This window comes from Gorilla gorilla, chromosome 1, assembly GCF_029281585.2.
Source record: "Gorilla gorilla gorilla isolate KB3781 chromosome 1, NHGRI_mGorGor1-v2.1_pri, whole genome shotgun sequence".
Lineage (NCBI taxonomy): Eukaryota > Metazoa > Chordata > Mammalia > Primates > Hominidae > Gorilla > Gorilla gorilla.
This window is the reverse complement of record NC_073224.2, coordinates 174,552,020-174,576,548: the sequence shown is the minus strand read 5'-3', so window position 1 is coordinate 174,576,548 and position 24,529 is coordinate 174,552,020. Positions and strand designations below refer to the sequence as shown.

The 24,529-nt window shown below is 40.3% G+C and overlaps 2 protein-coding genes and 1 non-coding gene across 13 annotated transcripts in view; all 3 read left to right on the top strand.

The window, feature by feature from the left end:
• Positions 1-5,463, top strand: part of DNAJC6 (DnaJ heat shock protein family (Hsp40) member C6) — a 166,866-nt gene extending 161,403 nt beyond the window's left edge. For all 7 annotated transcript variants that reach the window (XM_055350080.2, XM_019019347.4, XM_063697970.1 and 4 more), the window contains 2 exons: positions 1,430-1,606; positions 3,107-5,463. In XM_055350080.2, the coding sequence (XP_055206055.1) occupies positions 1,430-1,606; positions 3,107-3,208 (279 nt within the window). In that variant the 3' untranslated portion in view covers positions 3,209-5,463. The remainder of the gene's footprint in view (positions 1-1,429; positions 1,607-3,106) is intronic.
• Positions 5,464-5,993: 530 nt separating this feature from the next.
• On the top strand, positions 5,994-6,184 carry LOC115932044 (U2 spliceosomal RNA). The gene has a single exon (XR_004068418.1). It is a non-coding gene; the product is annotated as a U2 spliceosomal RNA (small nuclear RNA).
• Positions 6,185-10,624: 4,440 nt separating this feature from the next.
• LEPROT (leptin receptor overlapping transcript) lies at positions 10,625-24,017 on the top strand. Of its 5 annotated transcripts, none has more exons than XM_004025926.5 (4): positions 10,625-10,958; positions 15,514-15,589; positions 20,075-20,261; positions 22,015-24,017. In XM_004025926.5, exons 1-4 carry the CDS (start codon positions 10,943-10,945, stop codon positions 22,129-22,131), a joined length of 396 nt encoding a protein of 131 aa, XP_004025975.1. In that variant the 5' UTR covers positions 10,625-10,942; the 3' UTR covers positions 22,132-24,017. The 5 variants fall into 5 exon arrangements, with proteins under 5 accessions (XP_004025975.1, XP_063554022.1, XP_055206069.1 ...); XM_019019374.2 differs by having other exon boundaries at positions 10,936-11,677; XM_063697957.1 differs by lacking the exon at positions 10,625-10,958 and adding an exon at positions 12,713-12,945.
• Positions 24,018-24,529: the final 512 nt, after the last annotated feature.

The following is a 24,529-nucleotide window of genomic DNA, read 5'->3' as shown; positions in this document are numbered from 1 at the left end:
TTTCCTCAAATGAAATCAACATACTTTTTTCCTCAAATCAACATACTGTTTTAGTATGTTTCAGCATTTTTTTTTTTAAGTTTGCAGTTCAGCGAATCTAACCCCTTTGTTTCACAGCTGAAAAAAAACCACATAACTTCATAGATGAAGATGTTGTATGGACAGGCGGATGCAGATTAGCTGGGAAACAGAGGGTGGTTCTGTTGATGAGTGGTATGAGGTCTGGAAGAGTTTGTAAAGATCAAGAGAATTGGAATGCTCTTCACAGATGGAGAGGTTGAGTTCCTATGTGACAAAATACTAAATATGCTGATACTGCAACAAACTGAAAGAGGAGGATGTAATCTGTCTCTGTATTAAAGCATCTGCAAAACCAGTACTTGAACGGCAAGTCAATCTTAACACATTCTGAAAACATATACCACTGTACTGTATAATTTCCTGACAGATTTGTTGCAGATATATATAATATACATCTAATATAACTTAGATTCTTTGATACATTTTTTAGTACAATGTAGGGTCTTTCATTTGCATGTTTTTCACTCCACCCAGTGTCACAGAAGCTTAATATTTCTTCCAAAAACTTTGTGCTTCATCTCAATAACCTTTGTTCATTAGGCAAATTCGGACAGTTTCCTATAAAAGAAAGCTGTTTATTTCATTTAAACCATGTTTGATTATTTAATTGGTACAGGGTATGTAATTGTTTGGGAGGGTAGCTGTCATTAATGTGACTAAACCAGTCATCCGGCAATACTCACTTAGCTGAACTCCTGTTAGGTACTCAATGCTGATACAGTTTTATGATCCCTCTGACTTAATCACCTCATTTGTTCAAACTGTGAATGTTCATAGTTCAAATAAATGGCTAAATGGGTCAATTCACGTAACAAGCCTTTTTGAGTTCTGTTCTGCACCAGGTTTCTTATTTGGTTCCAAGATACAGTGATATATAAGAAATAATACTTTTCCTCAAACAGCTCTGCCTAATGGCAGGCAAAGAGAAACACACAATTACAATAAAGTGTGGTACATATTATGGTAGAAATATGTTTAAGGTAGAGTGGCCCAGAGAAGTTTGGCCCTTTTTTAAGGTTTACTTACTTAGTGCAGTATCTACCCTCATGGAGTTTATATTGAGTATAACTCTGGGGGTGGGGATGGGAGAGAAAGGAATTCAAACTTTCAAAGTCTAACAGTGTGAAATTTCTCAGCATCCTTTTGAAAGATAATAGAGTTAACCAGGGAGACAAGGTAGGAGATTGAGGAGGAGAAGCATTCCAGGTGGAGGAAACAGCCTGGATTATACAGGTTGCCCTAAGTGTTTTGATGTTGCTGGAGCAGAAGGGGTTTCTAGAGTCCTAGTGGAAACCTTCTGAACTAGTAAGTAAGCATTTGAATTTCTTAATCCCCTTTGTGTTTACAGATTCTGGAATGGATTGAAGGCAAAGAAAGAAATATCAGAGCCCTTCTCTCCACGATGCATACCGTACTGTGGGCTGGGGAGACCAAGTGGAAACCAGTTGGCATGGCAGACCTGGTAACACCAGAGCAGGTGAAGAAGGTGTACAGGAAGGCTGTCCTGGTGGTGCACCCAGATAAAGTGGGTATAACCTGCCCTGTTGTGTAACTTGTCAGGTCCTTGCTTCATTATCTTATGAGTATGTGTTTTACTTTAAATGTGCTGGTTGATATGGCCTATTTTTAATAAAATTAAGTCAATGAGCTAAAATCAGATATTTAAACAAATAGTTATACTTTATGAAATGAGAAAGACGATATCAAACTATATATTACAGGGGCTTATTTAGAGAGAGTAAGATTTACCCAGTGATTAATTTTTAGGGCTCAGAAGTAAATTGTGTCTGAGTACGGTGGCTCATGCCTGTAATCCCAGCACTTTGGGGGGCCGGGGTAGGCGAGTCGCTTGAGCCCCCAAGTTTGAGACCAGCCTGGGCAACATGACAAAACCCCATCCCTACAAAAAAAATAAAAAAATTAGCTGGTGTGGTGGCATAAGCCTGTAGTCTTAGCCACTCGGGAGGCTGAGGTAGGAGGATCACTTGAGCCTGGGTGATCAAGGCTGCGGTGAGCTGAGATCGCTCAACTGTACTCCAGCCTGGGCAACAGAGTGAGACCCTGTCTCCAAAAAAAGAAAAGAAAAGAAAAAGTAAATTGTGTCCTGGCTTACAATAGTAAGGACAGGCTAAGAGCTGGACAGAAGAAAACTCCTTTCCTTTAGAGATACAGCAGTATAGTTAGCTAGGATGGTAATGAAAAAGCTTCAGAATGTAGTTGGTAAAATTTGTGAGAATCAATAAAATATTCAGAATGGAATTAAATTTGCCCTCTCTTGATTGTCACTACATTGATTATGTCAGTTTATGTTTTCATTGAAGTATATATACATCTAAGGGCTCTACCTTGTCAGAAACTTCAAGTAACTCATGGACAAATGAAATCATCATATAATACATAGAAACATTCAGCAAGAAGTGAGTCATCTTGCTGTCACATAGACTATACCAGTCATATGACATGAAGCTATGACCGAAGTGCCACTTGGGAACACAGGCTTGAATTTGATGCATATGATTTTCATCTCTCCACATTTTTTTGTACTAGTCTGAAAAGAAGAATTAATGAGAAGCAATGGTAGTGCTTGAATTTTGATGAATCAAAAGAGAAGGAGAAACAAGAGCTCAGAAAAATCCACAAACTGTATTCCCCATTATGATTCTCAAAGAACTTTTTAGAAATGGGAAAATGGGAGTTAAAAACAGTAATAGAGATGGGCTGTCATGAACCTTTGTCATTTGGCAGATACGTCTGGAGAACAGAGATACGTCTTGTGCTGCCTGATAAGCTCTCTGTTGTCTACTTCTTGATGGATTACTACTACCCTTGTGCATTTCTAGGGGGAGGTCATTATGGGGAGGTTATGGTAATTTGGGTCAGATATAGTAGATTAGGCTGAAAAGGAGAAATGGCCAAATAGAAAAACATTTCCATTACTTAGAGCCCATATATTGGCAGTGAAAAATTTAATATTAATGAAATTTTGGTCTGTGGTATCTAATGTGTGTTTTTGTTTTCTCTACAGGCTACTGGGCAACCCTATGAACAATATGCAAAGATGATTTTCATGGAGCTCAATGATGCCTGGTCTGAATTTGAAAACCAAGGCCAAAAGCCCTTATATTAATTTATGAGCTTTTCCATCTCTGCTGCAGACCTGTGCTAATGCTTAGTGTGTGTCACAATTCTGAGGTTTTCACAGATGAACCAAAAACTCCAGTAACATGTTTTCAGTACTAAACCATTAAGTTACTCATGAATTAATTTCTCATTGATAAGGAATGTGGATGTTTGGTTTCTCAAAGTTCCCACCATAAAAGATCCGAAGCATGAGAGGAACTTCTAGTCAGATGACCTTGCAGAACCACCGCATTCCACCCTGCCCTTTGGGGAGCCTACTCAGCATTCTACCTGGGGAAATGGAAAACAGAGGCCACCACCCATGAAGGCATAACACCCATCACATTGTCTGAGAATAGGATTAATGAGCAAAAGTTATGATAATAGAGTTATATGATGGTTTAATGGTTTCTAGATTTTTCTTGGAAAGATATAATTTGAGCAGTGGCTTTATGCAGACTCCAAGAACAAAACCATCAGGTATTTTTTTTAAGTAAAAATTTACTAAGGCCTTTAGCATAATACTGTAAATGTCTTTTGGTCAAGAGGACTAACAAATATGAAGGAACTTGAAATGTGGGGAGTGATAATAGTCCAGTGATTAAACTACAGTCCAGTGATTACCACCAACTTTCTGACTAAGCTAAAAATGAATGAAAATGGTGGCTAAAGAAAATAGGGACTCTGAAGATGTCGAAATCTTTATTCCTGGTTAGGAAGGTGGGCTGCTACCCTTCTTTCCCTTTAGAAAACTGTGATTAATTAAATAAAAAGTCTTACTACTATAACAACTCTAAACCTGGTTTAAATGAAACATCTAATTTTGCTGTAAGGCTTAATGCTCTTCTTTTGTTTAGCCAAGAAAACATTCTTAGCTGGAAACAGGTGGTAAAGTAGTTTGGGCTGTTCACAACTTATCAGGACCAATATCTAGTATGGACTCAGTGTTCTCTAGGTTTGTGAGCAGTTGTGGTAAGAGAATGGAAGGCAACACTGAATAGGAGTTAAGGGAATGGCACGAGCACAGTGAGAGAGCTGCACTCATCTGCAGACCCAGTCAGATGGCTTGTCAGTATCTGCTCTGAGGAACCAGGTCCCACCTCCCCACAAGGCAAATCTAGACCCATTAGATTATTACAGTGGGCTTTATTGTTTTAAAAGTGGTTAGGGATCCACAGGAACGACATTCATACAGTGACATTTGTGAAAGCAAAGCAAGAATGAATGCTTTCCCGATCTCAGACTGGCTGGATTCAGATCAGTGTGTTGGCTGGTTCTCATTTTAAGGGGTAAGCAGTTTGCTATTCTGTGACTTTAGTAGATCTCTTTTGTGTGCACATATACAATGTGCATTATACATATATATTAAATATATGCACAAAGCAGATGGGCAAAAAGATTTTCATGCTAATCTTCAAAGGTTCATGCTCAATATTGTGAAAAGCTTTTAAAAGTTGTTTTGAAAAGACAATCATTTTTTGTTTTTGTTTTAACTTTCTTGTGGCAAGCTACACCGGAAAAGCGGCATGTCAAAAATACTTTAGGTTCTACATAGATCTCTTTCTCTCTTTTGTTTTGTTTGTTTGTTTGTTAAAGTTCATTATTTATTTTACCTTATACTGACAATGTGAAACTCGAAGAAAATGTTCTCTTTTTAAATATACAGTCATAAACTGTTCAAGGTAACCATAACAAACTAGGTGTTATTTATTAACGTATTATAAAATAATGTTTGATCCAGTATGTGCTTGTCTTATTTAAAATTGGAATGTGAGACATGTTGCTGTGACCTGTTTTTCTTTCTCATTCACATTTGTAGATATTGTGTGAACTACAGTATATAATGATAACAATTAAAAGGATATTCTGTGGATGTCACGTATTTTGAAATGATAGAACTACATTAGCTTTGTATCATGTTTGGATAATTCATCAAAGTTCACAGTTTAAAACATCATTAAACATTATGTAATTAGCAATGAGAAAGAATCTTACTTAACTTAAATTTGGGGATTTTCCCCCACATCTCTTTTCCAGATACATTATAATTCTGGACCCCTATTTATCTCAAAACTCTTAATATATGCAGACCAACAGGTTTTTGCATTCCTTTTAAATAACTGGTTGTGACAAAGCTTGTTGTTGATCAGATTCACTGTTTCATCATATTTATTGTAATATATTTTTTGTTTTGTAAATATGTTACAACAAAATGTGATTGGTCTAAAATATTTGTAATGTATATTAAAAGGTTCAAAAATATTTGTATAAATCTAAGTTATTTGGGTACTTGTAGGAATACAATGAGGAGCTTGAATGCCACCTTCTGACATGATTTACTTTTAAGGAAAGTTATGAGGAGAGAATACAAAAAGCATGCACCAAAATGTAATCTGACAGGATTTCTGGATTTATACGTAATCACTCCTGCCCCAGCACACACACACACACACACACACACGCATGCACGCACACATGATTTTGATTATGCTACATGATACATGTTTCAAAAAAATTAGCATAGAAATCCTGGTCTCCTAGCCAAAAAAATCAAAGGATTTTCAAAAAAATGAATCTGTATGTTGAGGCAAAAGGATTGAACCTGGAAGTCTGGGACTTTATCATAGAAACAAAGTTTCAGATATTTTAGTTATTTGGAAACAAATGCTGTAATTCAAAAGCATTTGACCTGTCACTGTACTATCTACATGTGGAAGAATGTTCAAGTTGAATCCTAATGCCGTGAGTGAAACACAATCTGTGTAGGGAATGAGCAAAAAAGTTGAATTCCAATTGCTTTTTGGCCTTTTGGCTAAAATAAATGTAGCATCTAATTTTATCAGTTTAACATCTGATATGTCTTCTATCCATGTACAATATTTTAAATGGATTTTTTGGAGCAGGGAGATGGAATAGGAGTTTCCCCCACCCATTCCACACATCAGCCTGGTAATGCAGTAACTGCAGGAATAGTTCACCTCCGCCTCACTAAAACAACAACAACAACAACAAAAGAAAAAATTTGAATTCCAGAAATAGTTATTGCAGCAACAAGTCAGTCTCCCTGCTGGAAACACCTATCAGGGAAGCTGGCTCAAGTAGCAGATTTTGATTATTCTAAAGATAAATCATGGTTTTTGGGAATAGTGATACATGTTGGTTTGAGATTACAAGACTGGGTTTAAATCCTAGTTTTTCCATTTATAGACTTTTTTTTTTTTTTTAAGAGTCTTGCTCTGTCACCTAGGCTGAAATGCAGTGGGTCTGTCACAGCTCTCTGCAACCCCTAACTCCTGAGCTCAAGTGATCCTCTCGCCTCAGCCCTCTTGAGTAGCTAGGACTGCAGGTGAGAGCCACCATGCCTGTTTTTTTTTTGTTTTTTTTTTTAGATGGGGTCTTGCTGTGTTGCCCAGGATGGTCTTGAACTCCTGGCCTCAAGTGATCCTCCAGCCTCAGCCTCCCAAAGTGCTGGGATTACAGGCATGAGCCACTGTGCCAAGCCTTACAGACTCTTATATTGGACAAGTTTCTTGAACTGAGTCTTAATTTTATCACCTGTAAAATAGAATTCTAACAACCCTGCAATGGAGGAATTAAGAACTGTGTATATAAACTCTTAACAAGCGGGTACTCACTAAATAGTAATTATTGTTATTGTTACTGATAGTAAATAAGACAAAGTATATCACTGTAGGTGGGTATTGGAGCTGGAATTACATGGAAACCTCATATTCTAGGGAGTGACACAAGTAGGAAAAGGCAACCCAAAGTTACGTTTACCTTGGTCCTTATTCCTTATCTCCTTGGGTTTACAGAGATCTGTCTACATAAAATGGCAAAGAGGTTTGCATCGTAGTTTCTGTAAAGGGAATAGCTATGTAAAAAGAAGTAGTGATTGAGCATTGGGAAGGAAAACCAACGTTTACGGATTTCAATTAGTGTTGCATCATTTTTGCATTTATGCACTGACTTGCAAGCCTACCCCAGTGTAGATATAACATCCTGGCATTTATCTTGTGTGCACTGCCCTAGGTGTTACCATATATATATATATATATATATATATATATATATATGTTTTATATACTTTTTTTCTCACTTAATTCCCCCAAAGATTCTGAGAGACAGGTTTTTGTAAATCTTACCTCAGGAAGCTAAAGCATGGAGAAATTTACCCAGAGCTGGAGCTTGAGGCTATATTTTTTTTTTTCCCGAGGCTAGGGAGAGATGATACTGTGTATGGTAAACTTATTAATATTTGTTAATTCAGCCAACATTTTGTGTATACTGTATGCAAGATGCTAATAGATATGCTGGAGAAAATTAAGACAGTGAATGGATTTGATGCCCTGTGAAGCATAAGAGGTTACTGTTATTTCTAATTACTACAAGAATTCTTGCTTCTTGGTGCATAAGATCTACTGTGGGGAACAGTACAAGTGCTGACCATCTGACTTTAGAGTTGAACAGTTTGGGACTTGATCTCAGCTTCCCTATTCACTGGTTACTGGGAGCTTGTTTTCCTATCTGTAAGATAGAGACAGTAAAACCTAGCTCATCATGCGAGACTATTGAATGCAAGGAGAGAATATTAAAATTCATCCCAGTAAGTCCACTGTAGTCCTAGGCAGCATGACAGAGGTCACAGATCTTACAAGTAACATATCAATGGCAAGTTGGGGATAAGGATTTGGTTTTTAGGGTTTTACTTTCTGTTTTTGATGACTCTTATTTTTGAGAAAATGTGGAAGGAGTAAGTAGAAGAACAGTTTTTTTCAGTGCAACATCAGGCAAAAGAAAAGCAGATTTTTTTCAGATGGTTAAAGCCTATGGCAAAATAGCTAACTTTCTCTTTAAGGTGATTGGTAACCTGGAAAGGACAGCTGGCGTGGGCAGAAAACTTGTTCAAGACAAACACTGTCCCAGCATTTTTTAAATTCCAGACATTACCCTGGGGCAAACACCTCAACTTTTTCTTTCATACCACCTTCCAATATCTTACTCCTGAGCCTAGGGTGCTCAAACCAAACTCTGCTTCTGATGTGTTGTCAGTTTTCTCTAAAATCACTTATCTTCTGTGGGACTGGAGTCAGGCTGATGTGGAAGGCTCCCGTAAACCCTATTTAGGCTCTCTGGAGACAGAGTGGGTGGTTGGAAATGGAAGGGGGAATGAGGGAAATTTAACCCCATAGAATATCTTCCCCATGAGAGTAGCTTAGCACTACACGAAGAGAGCTAAAAACCACAGACTTCCAGGGCTTGTCTGATACGCAGGTTCCCTTGAGTGCTCTAATAGGTATTAGAAATAATATGATAGGGAAACAAGCTCTTGTAGGGGAGGAAGAATCTTTTCCTCTACCTATCTTAGGTTCTCCGGCTGGGGCCTTGTGCATTAGACTGGCCAAAGACAGATGAACAAAAGTAAAGCAAGTTTATCAACACGTGCGTTGTTCATATAGGTAACATGGGGATACTCAGAGATAAGCAACTCAAAGATTTGGTTAGAACTTGGGTTTATATAGCATATTAGCCAAGGAACAATAAATTTTTAAAGAAATGAAAAGATAAAGGATCTTGAGTCTCTAGGGGCAGCAAATTGTCGGAAGACAAATATATGGGAGATTAGTTGCAGATAAAGGCCAAATACTAAGATTTATCATGTAGATTTTTCTTGTGTTGTCTCCAGGCTGACAGGGGTCTAAAATTGTCTCTGGTGATTAATCTTTGTCCTTCCTGGTAGAGCAGGCAGGAGGTACACCTTCGTAAACTTATATCCTGCTTTTTGGCAAATAGAGGGAGGGCAGAGTGCTTTTCTAGTACCTTGTACCTATTTGCTTCTTCCTAATTGCCTTCAGCTCAAAATAATCCTTAAACCAAAGTGGCATACACTGCCAATGCTCTTGAGTAGATTGAAGGCTCCAAAGTAAAAAGTGCTGTACTGTATGTAGTATTGGATCTCCAAGCATCCGCAGTGAGTCAGGTATTACAATGCTGTTTTCAGTGAGTGTGCCATCCATCTATGAGGAGAAATGAGAGGAGCTAGAAAAATAAACTGACAGCTAGAAAAATACTCCACTGAATCAACAAATAGACATTTCTTGAAACAGTAACATGCTCAATGTGCAATTTTGAAAAAGTAAACTGAGCAAGGATCACGACACATGATGGTGGTTAGAATTTATACTTCTCAGGTAGCCAGGGGAAGCTAGGTTTCCACAGATTCCTTTGTCTTTCAGTCCTTTTGAAAACTGAGAAAAAGCAAGAGACGAGGGACCGCACCATCAGGTAGAGTGGATCTCAGCTAGAATGAGGGGAAGTGGCCCAGAATCCAGCCTCCTCCAAAGAGCTGTGTGACAGGCAAGTCCTATCCTTTCTGCACCTCTTTCCTTAAATGTAAGATGAAGCATTTGGACCAGACTGTTTCAGTGATCTTCTAGATTGCTTTTGCCAAAACAGAACTCTCCATTCCTGTAAGATAAGTACACAATGGCTCTAAAAACCATTGTGTGTTAGAGATCTAAAAACTGGCCTTGGTTACCTGCAAACTTTGAGGCCCCAAGGCACAAAAATAATAGCTTTTTTTTTTAATTATTTTTTTTTAAGGTTCATGAAAGCTTCGGACACAAAAGCTTATATGGTCTTCGTCTCTATAAATAAACCAGGGAGTAAAGAAAAACCCCGCTAGTTTCAGTAAAGCGTTGCTATTAAGCAAAGGAAACCTATGCAAATACAAAGTTCTTAACGAGGAGTGTTTCCTAAGGGGCCTGTCCTCTGGTACCCCGCCTCTCCTCTGCCACAGTCATGTGAAGGCAGACAGGCACACACTCGCACACTAGCACGCACTTGGGAGCTCAGGGAACATAACACTGGTTAGTGAGTCGGTGTCCCTCTCCCATCGATTGCAACTTTTCCCCTCCTTCCCTCTCCTGCCTCTCCCCACCTTCTACATCTCCGTTCTCAGGAAGGCTCAGGGAGGATCCCCCGCTGCGTGCACTGCGTTCTGAGAGGCCGGGGAGAGACTCTGGGCCCGCGGTCGGGGCGGAGCCAAGGTCCCAACCCACATTGAACGGGCTTGAGGATTACTTGGAGGGCTCAGGATCTAGGAGGAGGGCCCAGGGCACTGGGTTGGGGTTACTCTGGGAAAGCTCTGTGGGACCAGGTGGGACCTTAGGGCTGGAGATGGACTCTGCGAGCTGGGGGCGGAGTTCTAGACTGGCAGGAGCGGAGTTCTGGGTGGCGGGGGCGGGGTCGGGACCAGCAGGGACGGCCTCTGAGAGTTGGGGGCGGAATTCTGGGCCGGTGAGGGCTGGGGCGGGACCAGCAGGGGAGGCCTCCGCGAGCTAGGGGAGGAGCTCTGCATTGTCTGGGGCGGGGCTTTGAGTAGCGGTAGCGAGGTCTGGTGCCGCAGGCGCTGCCTTCGCGAGGTAGGGGAGGAGCTCTGTACTGTCAGGGGCGGGGCTCTGAGTAGCGAGTGCGGGGTCTGAACTATCAGGCGCGGCCTCTGCGAGCTGGGGGCGGGGTTCTGCACCGGCGGGGGCGGGGTTCTGAGTGGTGGGGGCGGGGTCTGGAGCAGCAGGCGCGGCGTTTGCGAGCTAAGGTCGGAGTTCTGCACCGGCGGGGGCGGGGTTCTGCGTGGCCGGGGCGGGCTCGGGATCCGCGGGGCGACTCCCGGTCTGGCTTGGGCAGGCTGCCCGGGCCGTGGCAGGAAGCCGGAAGCAGCCGCGGCCCCAGCTCGGGAGACATGGCGGGCGTTAAAGGTACATCGCGGTCCCCGGCTCGCTCGTCGTGTGGTGGGGTTGCCACCTCCGTTCTGGTCAAGCCTGGGGCTGCGCCTTCCGCGCGCCGTTGGGGAACGGCCTCACCACCCTTCCCGCCTCTCTGGGTCGGGAGGCAATCGACCGCTCCCTTCGTCCCTTGGGGTGTGGGTGGAGCGGCGTTTCGGGGGAGCCTTGGCCCTTTTTGCAAGGCCGCTGGCCTTCCTGCTCTCCAGTGGCGGCACCAGACCCCTCCCCAGGCGGAGCCCTCGGCGAGAGCGGCGCCCTCCACCCCTCCTGAGTTTTTAAACAAGGTTTCCACTTCTTGACGCCACCCTAACGCCTTTCTTCTGGTTTTCTGCCCCTCCGCAGTTTCCTATTTGCCACAAAGGACCCTTTGTCTCCAGCGTTCTTAGCACTGGGAAACTTAATCCTCTTTTTCCTAATGATTTTTCCAACTGGGCAGAGTTGACCGCGGGCGGGTGTCAATGGAAAGCACCCGGAAAGACGGTGTTTCTCGCAGTCGTGGAGAGTAGATTACGTGTAATTTTAATACTGCTTTCTTCGGTGTTTTCTCTGTTTATGGACAGAGAAGAAAGCAGTGTGTGTGTAGTATGTGTTTTTTGCATGGGGCAGTTGGTAAAAACACCGCGTCCCTTATCTGTATGGCTTCAGAGCAATGCGAGACGGAAAAGGTTTTTTGCAAGGCTTCCTGTATTTTGGTAGGAAAACATTCCATTTCTAATCTGTCGAATAGAGTAGCATGACTTGTTGTTATATTGGCGTTTATATCATCCTTGAAATTTGCACCCAAAGATATCCCCAGTTAACATCTGCTATAAACATGTAGATAGTATATATACGAGTACGCCTCTGTTCACTATGAATTTATCCGAGTATGTGAGCTGTTAGCAGCAGACATTTTATCGTTATTTCTGGCTGACTTTTATACTTAATATCAGTTTAGTAAACATGGTTTACTTGGAGAGTGTCGACTGTGTTATATATCCATTTGAAGCCAATGCCGAAAACAGATGAAAAGTAGTGTCTCAGTACTACACATGATCAGAAACTACCAAATCATGATCACGTTTATGTGTGAATGTGTTAGAAAATTGTGATGTAGTGAAAAAAAAGGAAGTCTGAAATGGAAACGGACTAAGGGAAGGAAGCATTTTACAGATTGTTCAACTTTTATTGAGGAACTACTGTATGCCAGAGACTTAGGATACAAAGATAAATGAGAAGTTATTGGTGGGTGACAGAGCTGGAAATAATTATATTACTATGTCAGTGTTTATGTTGGGCTCAGATGTGGTGGGAGAACAGATGGTGGATTGGATTTTGTCCTCCAAAAAGATGTGTTCAAGCTCTAATTCCCTAGTACCTGTGAATGTGATCTTATTTGGAAGTAGTATCTTTGCAGATATAATCAAATTAAAATGATAACTGGTTTAAGGTGAGCCCTAATCCAATGACTGGTGTCCTTATAAGAAGAGGGGAATTTAGACATAGAGACATACAGGGAGAATACCATGGGAAGATGGAGACAGAAATTGGAGTGATGCAGCTACAAAGCCAGGAGCACCAAAGATTGTTGGCAACCATGCTGGCAACCGCTGAGTGTTAGGAAGAGGCAAGGAAGGGTGCTTCCCTACAGCCTTCAGAGGGATTGTGGTGGCGCTGCTGACACCTTGATTTCAGAAGTCCAGCCTCCAGAACTATCATAAGATAAATTTCTGTTGTTCTCAGCCATCCAGTTTGTGGTACTTTGTAACGGCAGCCCTAGGAAGCTGATGCAGGTGGGATGAATTCCCCTGCTCCAGAGAAAGGACTGTTTTCACAGAAGAGGCGATACTTGAACTGAATCTGAAGGGATCAATGCGGCTTCACTTGGCAAGGCATGGAGTGAAGGTGGAGTATATCCCAAGTGGGGAGGACAGCACGTGACATGGCGCAGGGCTTATGAAACAACATGCCTTCTCTTCAGGTACTTAAGCTATATTAGTAAGACCGGAACTTAGTGGTGAGGGTTGAAGCTGGACAGGCAGTTCGGAGTGAGTCAGGCCATGGTGAGCCTCCATGCCAGAACAACTTGTAGGCTGTGGAAGCAACCGCAAAGGGATGGCAGCAGTGATATATATAGTTGAAAGATCACTGTCTGCTGTGTAGAGGATGGATTGGAAGAGTCACAGAGGCAGGAATAAGAGGTTAAGGGCCTGTACCAGGGCTGTAGCAGAGAGTTTAAGAAGTCTGGGAGATTGAGTCACCTTGACCTACTGATTCATTGGAAGGTGGAATGCAATCATGGTGTCAGTCCTTTAAGATAGGACCTTTAAAGTGTAGGGATAGTGGTTCGGTTTTACACGTGTTACACATGTTGAATTTGAGGTTCTTGTTGGCGGTCAAGGCAGAGAAGTCCAGACTGGAGGTGGAAGTACAGGCCTGGTTCTTTAGGACCTACTCTGGGCTGGAGCATCAGTTGCGGCCGGGCCCTTGTGGTAGTAGGAGTTTGGGTTGAACATAAGTTTTCAGCAGGAGTGCGTGGAGTGAAAAGAGAGATGGGGTTGGATTTTTGGTCAACTCCAACTTTAAGAGATTCAGAGGATGTGATTCCTGAAAAAAGAGGAAAAAAAAGACCAAAAAGAATCAAACAGAAAGATGGTTGTGAACGTTGAGAAACTGGTATCAGAACAGAAGGAAGAGGTCTGCAGTTCCTAGCTTTGACAGGCCTCATGGAGGAGGGGGTACTGCCGATGGTCAGGCACAGAGGAGAGGAGCAAAGCCCGCTAGGAAAAGATCATCTGTAATGAAATAGTATGTGGTATTTGCTTTCCATCCACACATGGGCATTTTCCATTAAAGAGTGGAAATGTAAAAAGATATGTTAAAATTGACAGTGTTTCTTTGTCCCTTAACATCTGTATACTTTCAGATGTTTTTTAAAAAGCACTTTGGCACCTTCCTATTAAAGAGTCTCTCTAAATCTTCTCTCAAGTAAAAGGAAGCAATCAAAAATGTTCATTGGCTTAATTAATTAGTTTAATACTAATTATGAGTATTATGGACTTTTTTCAGAAGAAAATTTGGATAAGATAGTCTCCTATGCTTTTGATTTCTACCTTTATCAAAGAACATTGCTAAAATGAGTAGATACCTGAGTCAGTCAACATTTATTTGACTACCTCCTTTTGCCAAGCACTTTACATAGATTGTCTCATTTAATTCCCGTAAGCTCAATAAGGTGGCACCATTATTTCCATTTTACAGGTGAGAAATCAGGTTCAGAGGATTAGCTTCTACCCAAGGTCATAAGACCAGATGGTGGCAGAGTTAAGATTTGACTCATGTTTGTGACTCAGAGCTCAAGATTTTTTAACAACCTTGATACTCTGTTTCTCACTCAGCAGCACAACAAGGGCAAATACGTTCCTACTCCCGCAGAGACTAGTGTCCAGTAGATACAGGGAATACATATTTTATTCAGTGGACACTAGTTGGGAATTGTTTCCTACAAAGACGTGAAAACAATCTTCAAATACTTGCAGTACTGTGGTTTGGGGAGGCAAAATGATCAAAGGTATATATTACAGGGAGGCAGTTCTGGATATAATTTAAAGAAGGAGGGCTTTCAACATTTAGAAGCTGTTGGAATTAAATGACCTGCCTTGGGTGGTAGTGAGTTTTCCTTCACTGAAGTTATGTGGACCAACTGGCTGCCCTCTGGTGACAAATACAGAGGGAATTCATCCATTGGTTAGGGGTTAGGTACTGGAATTACTTGAGACCTTTGTATACTTTATGATTTTAAGGTGGCAGACATGGGTCATTGTCTTAATCAGTTTGGGCTACTATAAGAAATATATTTTAGGCTGGGTGGCTTAAACAACAAACATTTGGTTTCCACAGTTCTGAAGACTGGGAAGTCCAAAATTGTGGTGCAGTCAGATCTGGTGTCTGGTGAGAGCCGGCTTCCTGGTTTGCAGGCCTGCTTTCTGCTCTCACATTGGAGAACAGAGGGAGAGAAACACAGAGAGAGAGTGTGCTCTACTTTCTCTCTTCTTATAAGGGCACTCATCCCATCGTGGAGACCCCACCCTCATGACCTCATCTGAACCTAATTGTCTCCCAAAGGTCCACCTCCTAATAGCATCTCACGGTGAGAGGGATGGAGCCGGGAAGGTTTCAACATGTGAATTTGAAAGGGACACACATAATGCAGTCTGTAACGGGTCAAATGTAATCTCAATAAAATGAGTAAATTGCTACATTTGCTTGAATTTGGGACCTTTTTTTCTTTCTTTTTTATTTTAGTAAATGTTTTTATTGATAAATGATTCACATACCATAAAATTAACATTCTTAAAGTGTAAGATTTCATGGTTTTTAGTATATTCAGAAGGTTATGCAGCCATCACTACTATCTAATTCCAGAAAATTTAATCATCCCCCAAAGAAACTCTGGACCTATTAGAAGTCACTCCCCATTTCCCCAAACCCTCTAGTGCCTGACAGCCTCTACTGTGGGAACTTTAACTTTTGGCTTTATTTTTCACAGCTCTCGTGGCATTATCCTTCAGTGGGGCTATTGGACTGACTTTTCTTATGCTGGGATGTGCCTTAGAGGATTATGGGTAAGTTATCATTTCAAAAAGAACTATTCCTCTTTCTGTGTCTTTGTCACTGTTAGTATGGGTGTTAGAGAGTTTGGTCAATTTAGCACCAAGTTCTAACCAGTGAGTTAGTGGAGCCCAGATTATGAACACAGTCCCTTTGTGGGTCAGGTGTACTTTTGCAGAGGGCTCTGTTAAAAATTGATGTATTCATTCCATAAGCATTTGTTTAACACCTACTCTGGACTAGCTGTGGACACACAAATGAAGAGAGAGTCCTGTCCTCAAAGAGGTAAAGTTCTATTTGTGAGTGAGAGACAGGCAAACGGTCTAGTCAGTAATCTGGCAGCTGCAGTGGAGATGCCAGCCCAATACGCTGGAGCTCGGATAAAGTGCACCTGAGTTTCAGTGGGACAGTCAGGGAAGGCTGCATGGCAGAGGTTGTATCTGAGCCAAGACTAGGCGGATGAATAAGAGTTTTTCAGGGTGTTGAGTCAGGGGAGGACATTCCAGGCAGAGGGAACATTCTACACATTTTTTCATTCAACCATTGTTGGTTGAATGCTTCCCATGTGCCAGCTACTGTTATGGGAACTAGGGATTAAGACATAAGAAAACAAAGGTCCTGCTCTCTCAGAGTTTGTGTTTCAGTGGGGGAGACGGACAGTAAACAACAAAAGTATGCATACTGTCAGAGGTAGAAATGGTACAAAAGATGAAGAGCATAGAAGCTGGGAAGACAGTGGTCAGGGAGGGCCTCTCAGAGGAGGTAAAAAGTGAGAAGAAATGTCAAGAAAATCAACAAGCAGGTCATACAGATCTCTAGGGAAAAAGCACTTTAGGCACCAGGAAAGCTGTATGCTAAGGCCCGGGGACATGAAAGTGTATATAGCCTTTTCAGGAAACCACACATGGTACATTATGGTACAGCATAAATTGTAGTTGGAGTGGCAAAAGAAGGGTTAGTCAAGAGTGTAAAAGTCAGCACTTAGGGCTCTATATGCCTGCCGTGTAGAGGAGGTTCCATTTTATACATCAGACAGTAGGACCTGGGAAAATATCTTGAGAATGGGTTTGGAGGAGGGGGTTATGTTAAAATGTCATTCTTGCCATAACGTGAGACTAGATAGGAAAGAGCTGAGACTGCAGTCAGGGAGAATAGTAGGGGACTACTATCATAAATCAAGCAAAATTGAGGGCTGGGGCAGTAGGAATGGAAAGAAAAGGAGAGTGAGTTAGGAAACCAAACCAACCAACAGGTTTTGTTCATCGATGTCAGGATTCAACAAGGAGGGAGAGTTCTTAGATGTCTCCCAGGTGATTGGCTTGAACAACTAGATAGAAGATGATGTGATTAGGCCAGGCACCATGGCTCACGCCTGTAATCCCAGCACTTTGGGAGGCTGAGGCGGGTAGATCACGAGGTCAAGAGATCGAGACCATCCTAGGCAACATGGTGAAACCCCATCTCTACTAAAAATACAAAAAATTAGCTGGGCGTGGTGGCACATGCCTGTATCCCCAGCTACTTAGGAGGCTGAGGCAGGAGAATCGCTTGAACACAGGAGGTGGAGGTTGTAGTGAGCCAAGATCGTGCCACTGCACTCTAGCCTGGCGACAGAGCAAGACTTTGTCTCCAAAAAAAAAAAAAGATGATGATGATGTGGTTAAGTAAGACCAATTGAAGTGAGTTGTTATGACAGTGATGAATTCAAATCCATCACCGCAGTCCTGGCCAACTATTACAGAAATTGTTTAAACCCAAGAGGGATTCAGATATAAGCGGTCACTTACATTTGTTTAGAGCCTTCACAGCAATTACTTTATTCTAGCTTTTGGAATGTAATAAGGTATTATTATCCTCATTTCTCGCTGGGAAACCAAAGCCAAGGGTCGTTAAAGACTTACCCAGATTGAACAGCAGTAAGTGACAGAGCCCGGCCGTGGTGGCTCATGCCTATAATCCCAGCACTTTGGGAGGCAACGGTAGGAGGATTGCTTGAAGCCAGGAGTTTGAGACCAGTCTGGGCAACAAAGTGAGACCCCATTCTACAAAAAACTAAAATAAGCCAGGCATGGTGCCTGCAGCAGGGTTGGGAGGCTGAGGTGGGAAGATTGGTTGAGCCCAGGGGTTGGAGGCTGCAGTGAGCTGTGATCACACCACTGCAGTCCAGCCTGGGCGACAGAGTGAGACTTTGTCTCTTAAATAAAAAAGTAGAAAAAAAATTAAAATGGCAGACATGGAAATGGAGCTCATGTTCTGACGCCCTTGACCAAACGTTTTTCCACTATTCCACAACCAACTGTAAATCTAGGAGTTTTAATTCTCTGTGATACACTGTCTTTGTAAGGTAAGAAAATGACTCATTACTGCTACTACAAATAAGTTTGTTTTCTATCTTTATTTTAATTTTTTGTTTTTTAGAGATGCCACAACACCCAGCTGATTTTTTTTAGAAGTTTTTGTAGAGACGGAGTCTCTCTGTGTTGCTCAGGCTGGTCTTGAACTCCTGGCCTCAAGTCATCCTCCTGCCTTGGCCTCCCAAAGCTGTATCTTGATAGTGAACCAGGATTATCATCTATATTGGAAGTCAGCAAACTGCCACATATAACCTGCTACCTGTTTTTGTAATAAAGGTTTTATTGAAATACAGCCATGCTCATTTGTTTATGAATTATCTTTGGCTGCTTTTGCATTGCTCTGCCAATTATCTTTGGCAGAGTTGAGTAGTTGAGATAGTCTTTATGGCTTGCAGATCCTCGTTATTTACTCTTTGGCCCTTTATAGAAAAAGTTGGCCAACCCCTGGCCTATGTGTTTACTGAATTGTATATATTTAATATTTACATTTTATATATAAACAAGGTTTCTTGTACATTAATATTTCTCTTAGTTGGATATTGGTGGCTTACTATGAATGAAAACATAGAGTCAGATTGTTTTTCACAAAACTGTCACTGTATTCCAGGAAAAATTAAGAGTTCTTGGCTGTGGATATGTCAGGTGACATATCTATTCCAAACCCCTTCCCCTCTCTGTGTCTCCTTTCTCACTGTTGAAAGAAGGGCTTTGAAGTAGAGAATGTCCAAGGGCTACTTCCCACAATATTGTTTGGTGATTCTTGAAACATACTATCATCCCTCTAGTTTAAAATCGGGGGTCCAAATCCACTGTTTCCATCCTGAGTCCTCTTGAAGGACACATTCCCTTCTTGCCTTTTGGTTGCCTAGATCTGTGGCTGGAATGGGAGGCTTTCATTAGTGTGTCTTCATCCCAACTCCTGCTTGTAGGTGCTGTCTGGGTGTATCTGTGTGATCACAGTATTGTGGTGATATGAATTATTATTGTAGTGTATATATAAAAATGAGCAGAGACTTTTTTTTTCTTAAGAAATGAAGCATAACAAATGTCTGATGGAGAAAAAAAGATTATTTTTGAAGTACTGATAGAGAAAATACTGTTGGAAACCAGATGGCAATTTTTTTTTTATAATTGCAAAATGTTGAAATTTGGGAGGAAAACAGTTTTGTTTTGTTTTTGTATTACACTATTAATTGTGAGCTCTTATAATGAAGATCAAAGTACATCTAAGCTTTTCACTAGTGAGCATATTTATTTTCATGCCTTCCGTACTTAAAATTTATTTATTATTTTATTCATTTAACAAGTATAAATGGAGTACATCATTCTAGGCCCTGGAGATAAATGGCGTTTGATCAAGACTAATCTATCAGATGGGAATAAGTGTTGTGTGGAAAGTTCAAAGAGGGTGGTATGTTCGAGGGTGACCTGGGGTACCTTAGAATAGATGGCCAGGGAAAGTTCTGCTTTTAGAAAGGAATCTGTCAGTTTAGATCACATGGTATGAAGGAGTCAGCCAATGAGAAGATCATGGGGAAGGACATTGCAAGCAGGGGGCACAGCTAGCGCAAAGGCCCCAGGATAACAGCTATGAGCTCAGAGTGTTCAAGGAACAGAAAAAAGGCTGGTGTGGCTACAGATTAAGCAAATGAAGGGAAAAGAGTACAAAATGAGTGGAAGAAGTAGATAATACCAGACCATAAAGGCTTTGTAGGCTAGGGCAAGGAATTTGGAGTTTATTCTAAGCTCTTAAAAGGTTTCAAGCATGCGTGCACTCAAAAGATCTTTACCGAACTAGATTTGCAAGACACTCTACTATGTTCTATAGGGAAGGCAGAAATGACCAAGTTAAAATTCTGTCTTTAAAGAAATTGTGGCTCAGTGGTACAGAAAACAGTAAAGTTTCTAGGGTATATATTATATAGTGGCTTCTTAACACAATATAAGCTACCAACATAGTAATTTTAAAATTATCACTACTTATCTATCCCTGGTAGAAATCATCTTATGTTCTAATATTCACAATTAATTAATTTTTTGACCTAAACATTTAAAATAGCAATGATTTTGAAATAGTAGTATGTCTTTCATTTAAAATGTAACTGTTACTTTTCTTTTTGGATTTTGCCTGGGTCCAACTGACAGCGTTTACTGGCCCTTATTCGTCCTGATTTTCCACGCCATCTCCCCCATCCCCCATTTCATTGCCAAAAGAGTCACCTATGACTCAGATGCAACCAGTAGTGCCTGTCGGGAACTGGCATATTTCTTCACTACTGGAATTGTTGTTTCTGCCTTTGGATTTCCTGTTATTCTTGCTCGTGTGGCTGTGGTAAGTTTTATTTTCTATTGTTTTGCCCAACCGTTGCTGAGTTTACTTCAGAGGCCTGTGTCTGGGACCTCCATTTCATGTTCATTACTTAGGCTTTATACTCAAGGCCGTGTGTTTTTAGTTTCTCTGTTCCTCTACTTTAGACCTGCCTAACAGTAGTTCGGCCATGCCTTCAGAGTGCTTTCTTTATTTCTCTTACAACTTTTAGCCAGACGATATGATTTCTTACTTTTTCTACTTTAAGCTATTCTCTGGAATTGTTCTTAAATTCCTGCCTCTTAAATCTTACAGTAATCCACAGATACTATGCTAGCAGTACTTTTCTAGTTGCAAGATGAAGATATTTCAAATTCTTCTCCTGCAAATGGGATCATGGACTCAACTCTCAACTCAGTATAATAGGTATATGTTGAGGGACAACTGTGTAGCTTCCAGAAAATGCAGTGAATAAGTTGACATCTTCACTTCCAAGATAAAAACTTTCTTTTTGTCTTCAAAGTACACATTGTAGGTATAATTTATTCAATTATTTGATATTCACTGTCTTTCCTACTATTTGATTTTATTCCCTCCAATTACGTTCTATTTTAATTTTATGAAACTCTTATTTGAGGCATTGAATATCAGATAAGCGCAAGTCTTGTTCATTCAATAAATATCTTTGCAACAACTGCTACTTGTAAAACACCAGAAATAAGAAATAGGTACTGTCTCTGCTCCTGAGGAACACAGAAACTAGCTTGCTGGGTAAGTATACTATAAGTGTACTAAGTGAGACGGTTGAAGCATGATCAGAATGCCACAGGGGCACCAAGAAGAGAGAAATTCCAACTGGCATTTGATATGGGCCTCTAAGGATAAATAGCATTTGTATTGAGGTAGGATGGCTGTTGTATGGAATGACATTCAAGTGTAAGAATGCAGTATATAGAATAAAGAAGAGTCCAGTGTGGTAGAGCTAAAAGAAAGTTGTTGAGGTTAAGGCTGGAAGGGTTGTGAAACCTGATTAGCAATGGTCTTGAACCCCATGCCAGTTGATCTTTGTCTAGATAATGGGGAAAGATTGAAGGTTTTTGAATACAACAAGATTGTCATGACTTTATTTTTCTTGTGCTTTAGACCAGCCCTTCTTAAGCGCTGCAGTAAATATTTATATTTTTTCCTTTCAATACTGCCATCATGTTTTGTGAAGAAACTTTCATTGATGTTTCTATTGCTTAAAGTAAAACAAAAAATGCCCACTAGAGGGTACTCTCACCCCCAAATGTGCTTCTGTAAAACCATCTACAAACCATCTACTAAGCTGGAAAGCAGTTTTCAGTTGTATGAAGACTATTATTTAAAGTCTTTTCTTGCCTAGAAAAGAAACACACAAATTTATAACTCTACAATTTTTATTTTCCATGAAAGAAGTTGATGTGTGCAGAACTTTCAGTACTCAATATTGTAATTGCACTATTTATAATCTTACCACTTGAGTTTTACTTAAGGCAATCATTGTCAATTAAAAACAAGTAGAGAAATATGTCTAATTGGGAACATGTTAAGGATGATACCAGACTTAATTAACAAGCATCACAGAAGTAATTAGACTCATTACTGAACAGTTCATTGTCTCCTGTTACATTATTAAGCCTTTTAGCAGCTTTGTGTAACATTTCATTGGATGTTTCTAATGCAGAAAATAATAGGGATTGCAAAGAGTACAATATGAAGGAAGTAAGAATTTAATTCTTCTTTTCTTGTCTTTCAGATCAAATGGGGAGCCTGTGGCCTTGTGTTGGCAGGCAATGCAGTCATTTTCCTTACAATTCAAGGGTTTTTCCTTATATTTGGAAGAGGAGATGATTTTAGCTGGGAGCAGTGGTAGCACTTTATTCTGATTACAGTGCATTGAATTTCTTAGAACTCATACTATCTGTATACATGTGCACATGCGGCATTTTACTATGAAATTTAATATGCTGGGTTTTTTAATACCTTTATATATCATGTTCACTTTAAGGAAGACTTCATAAGTAAAAGATGAGTTTTATTCTCAGCAAATAGACCTGTCAAATTTAGATTATGTTACTCAAATTATGTTACTTGTTTGGCTGTTCATGTAGTCACGGTGCTCTCAGAAAATATATTAACTCAGTCTTGTAGGCAGCTGCCACCTTATGCAGTGCATCGAAACCTTTTGCTTGGGGATGTGCTTGGAGAGGCAGATAACACTGAAGCAGGCCTCTCATGGCCCAGGAAGGCCGGGGTGGATCCCTCTTTGTGTTGTAGTCCATGCTATTAAAAGTGTGGCCCACAGACCAAGAGCCTCAACATTTCCTAGAGCCTTATTAGAAATGCAGAATCTGAAGCCCCACTCTGGACCCAGGGCATTTTGATGAGATCCAAAGGAGTTGTATGCACATGAAAGTTTGAGAAGCGTCATCATAGAGAAGTAAACATCACACCCAACTTCCTTATCTTTCCAGTGGCTAAACCACTTAACCTCTCTGGGTGTTACCTGCTCATTTGTTTAAAAAAAAAAAAAAGTCTCACCTGCTTTCATGCTGAAGACAAGTTCAGATGTTCAAGCCTATAGTATTTAGGCTGTTCCTCAAATTTATGAAAAGTGTTCTCAGAATTGGGAGACAGTCAAAGGGTACAAAGCCTCAGTTAGGAGGAATAAGTGTGATTTTTTTTTTAAAGATCACTTGCACAGCATGCTAAATATAGGAGTAATTGAATGTATATTTCAGTATTGCTAAGAGAGTAAATTTCTAATGTTCTCATAAAAAAGTTAAATATTTGAGATCATATGTTAATTAGTGTAATCATTCCACCTTATATTCAAAAATCATAAAACCATATTGTACCCTATAAAAATATACAATAATTTGTCAATATATAATCAAAATAAAAAACAAAACATACTCCCTCCGCCAAAAAAAACTTCTCAGTGGGGAACAGATGTATCTTTTCATCTGAAAGACAATGCTGGGGGAAGAGCTCCACTGAGATGCGGGCAGGGAGGCTGGGCTCGAGCCAGCCCCTGCGTTAGCAGGAGGGGGAGAATAGATAGGTAACTCTTTTACATTTCCTTTATGATCTGGCACTTCTCCCCAGCTCCTTCCCTCTGCCCCCTACCCCTACTCCTCAACAGTTCTGGTTTGCCCTGACTTCTCTACGGCTCTGGCTTCTTCCCGAAGAGATATAGGAGCCATGTAAGCACGCAGTGGGTGAACTGCTTAGTTTCACTACATGTTGATGTACTTATTGTCTTCCATCCTGTAGGTCTTTTCTATATAACTTTATGCCACCCTTAAATGAATCATTGGGTATACCTGTCATGTTGGATCCTGTAATCACAGTTTTCCCTGCTCACCTTTTTGTCTAAGATCTATTGAGAAAGGGAAATATGGTAAGGAGAACCATTTGATCAGAATACAACCAATAGTCTTTAAGCATTGTTAAAGTGTGAAACTGAAATACATTCAAAACACTTAATCCTTGAGGCTTGTGATCTGAGTAATTAGCGGGTATGATGCTGGGACTGGAAAACAGAAAGTAATAACTAAAGGGTTAATGTGCAACGTTATTTTTTGGCCTTGTGCATGATTTTATGTTTTCAGTGTCCTGTGTACATATAGAATTGTTAAAGTTGTCATTTCCAATATTTATATTAGAAAAATTATTTAGATACTTTATAATTTTAACCAGCATTTTTAATAATGACACTTGCATTTATTGTAATAAATTTCACTTTTAACTTTAAAAGTTTAACTTTAAAATTTTTTTGTGATGTTGCCTTGCCTGAAAAGATAACAAAAATGAGAGAATTTCTTGATGTTTTAAAATGGGCAGTTTTGAGCAATAATCTGTCCTAACAGAACAGTAGCAATAAGTTTTAGGATACCGTCTTGAATGTCTAGTTGGTGTGCAATAGCTTTTCTTTCTAAGATGGCAATAATGATTCATTTCTACTACATTTTGCAAAAGTGTTTTTGTTGCTTATACACATTTTCAATAACCAAGGTAGCCTTCATATGTAGCCTTAAAGCATTACCTCTTGACTGTATCTTTAGATTGATATAAAGTACTTTCATATAGAGTATTTGAAGTGATAGATTATTAGATTTGCTGTATGTCTGAAAAGAGAGCTATTCTGCAGTGCCTAAATAACATTTAAACAGTAAATATTAATAGGAAATATTGCTATATCTGAATATATAATACAAAAGTTTGATCATGGTGACACAAATGTTGGACATTTTTTTCCTTATAAAAGG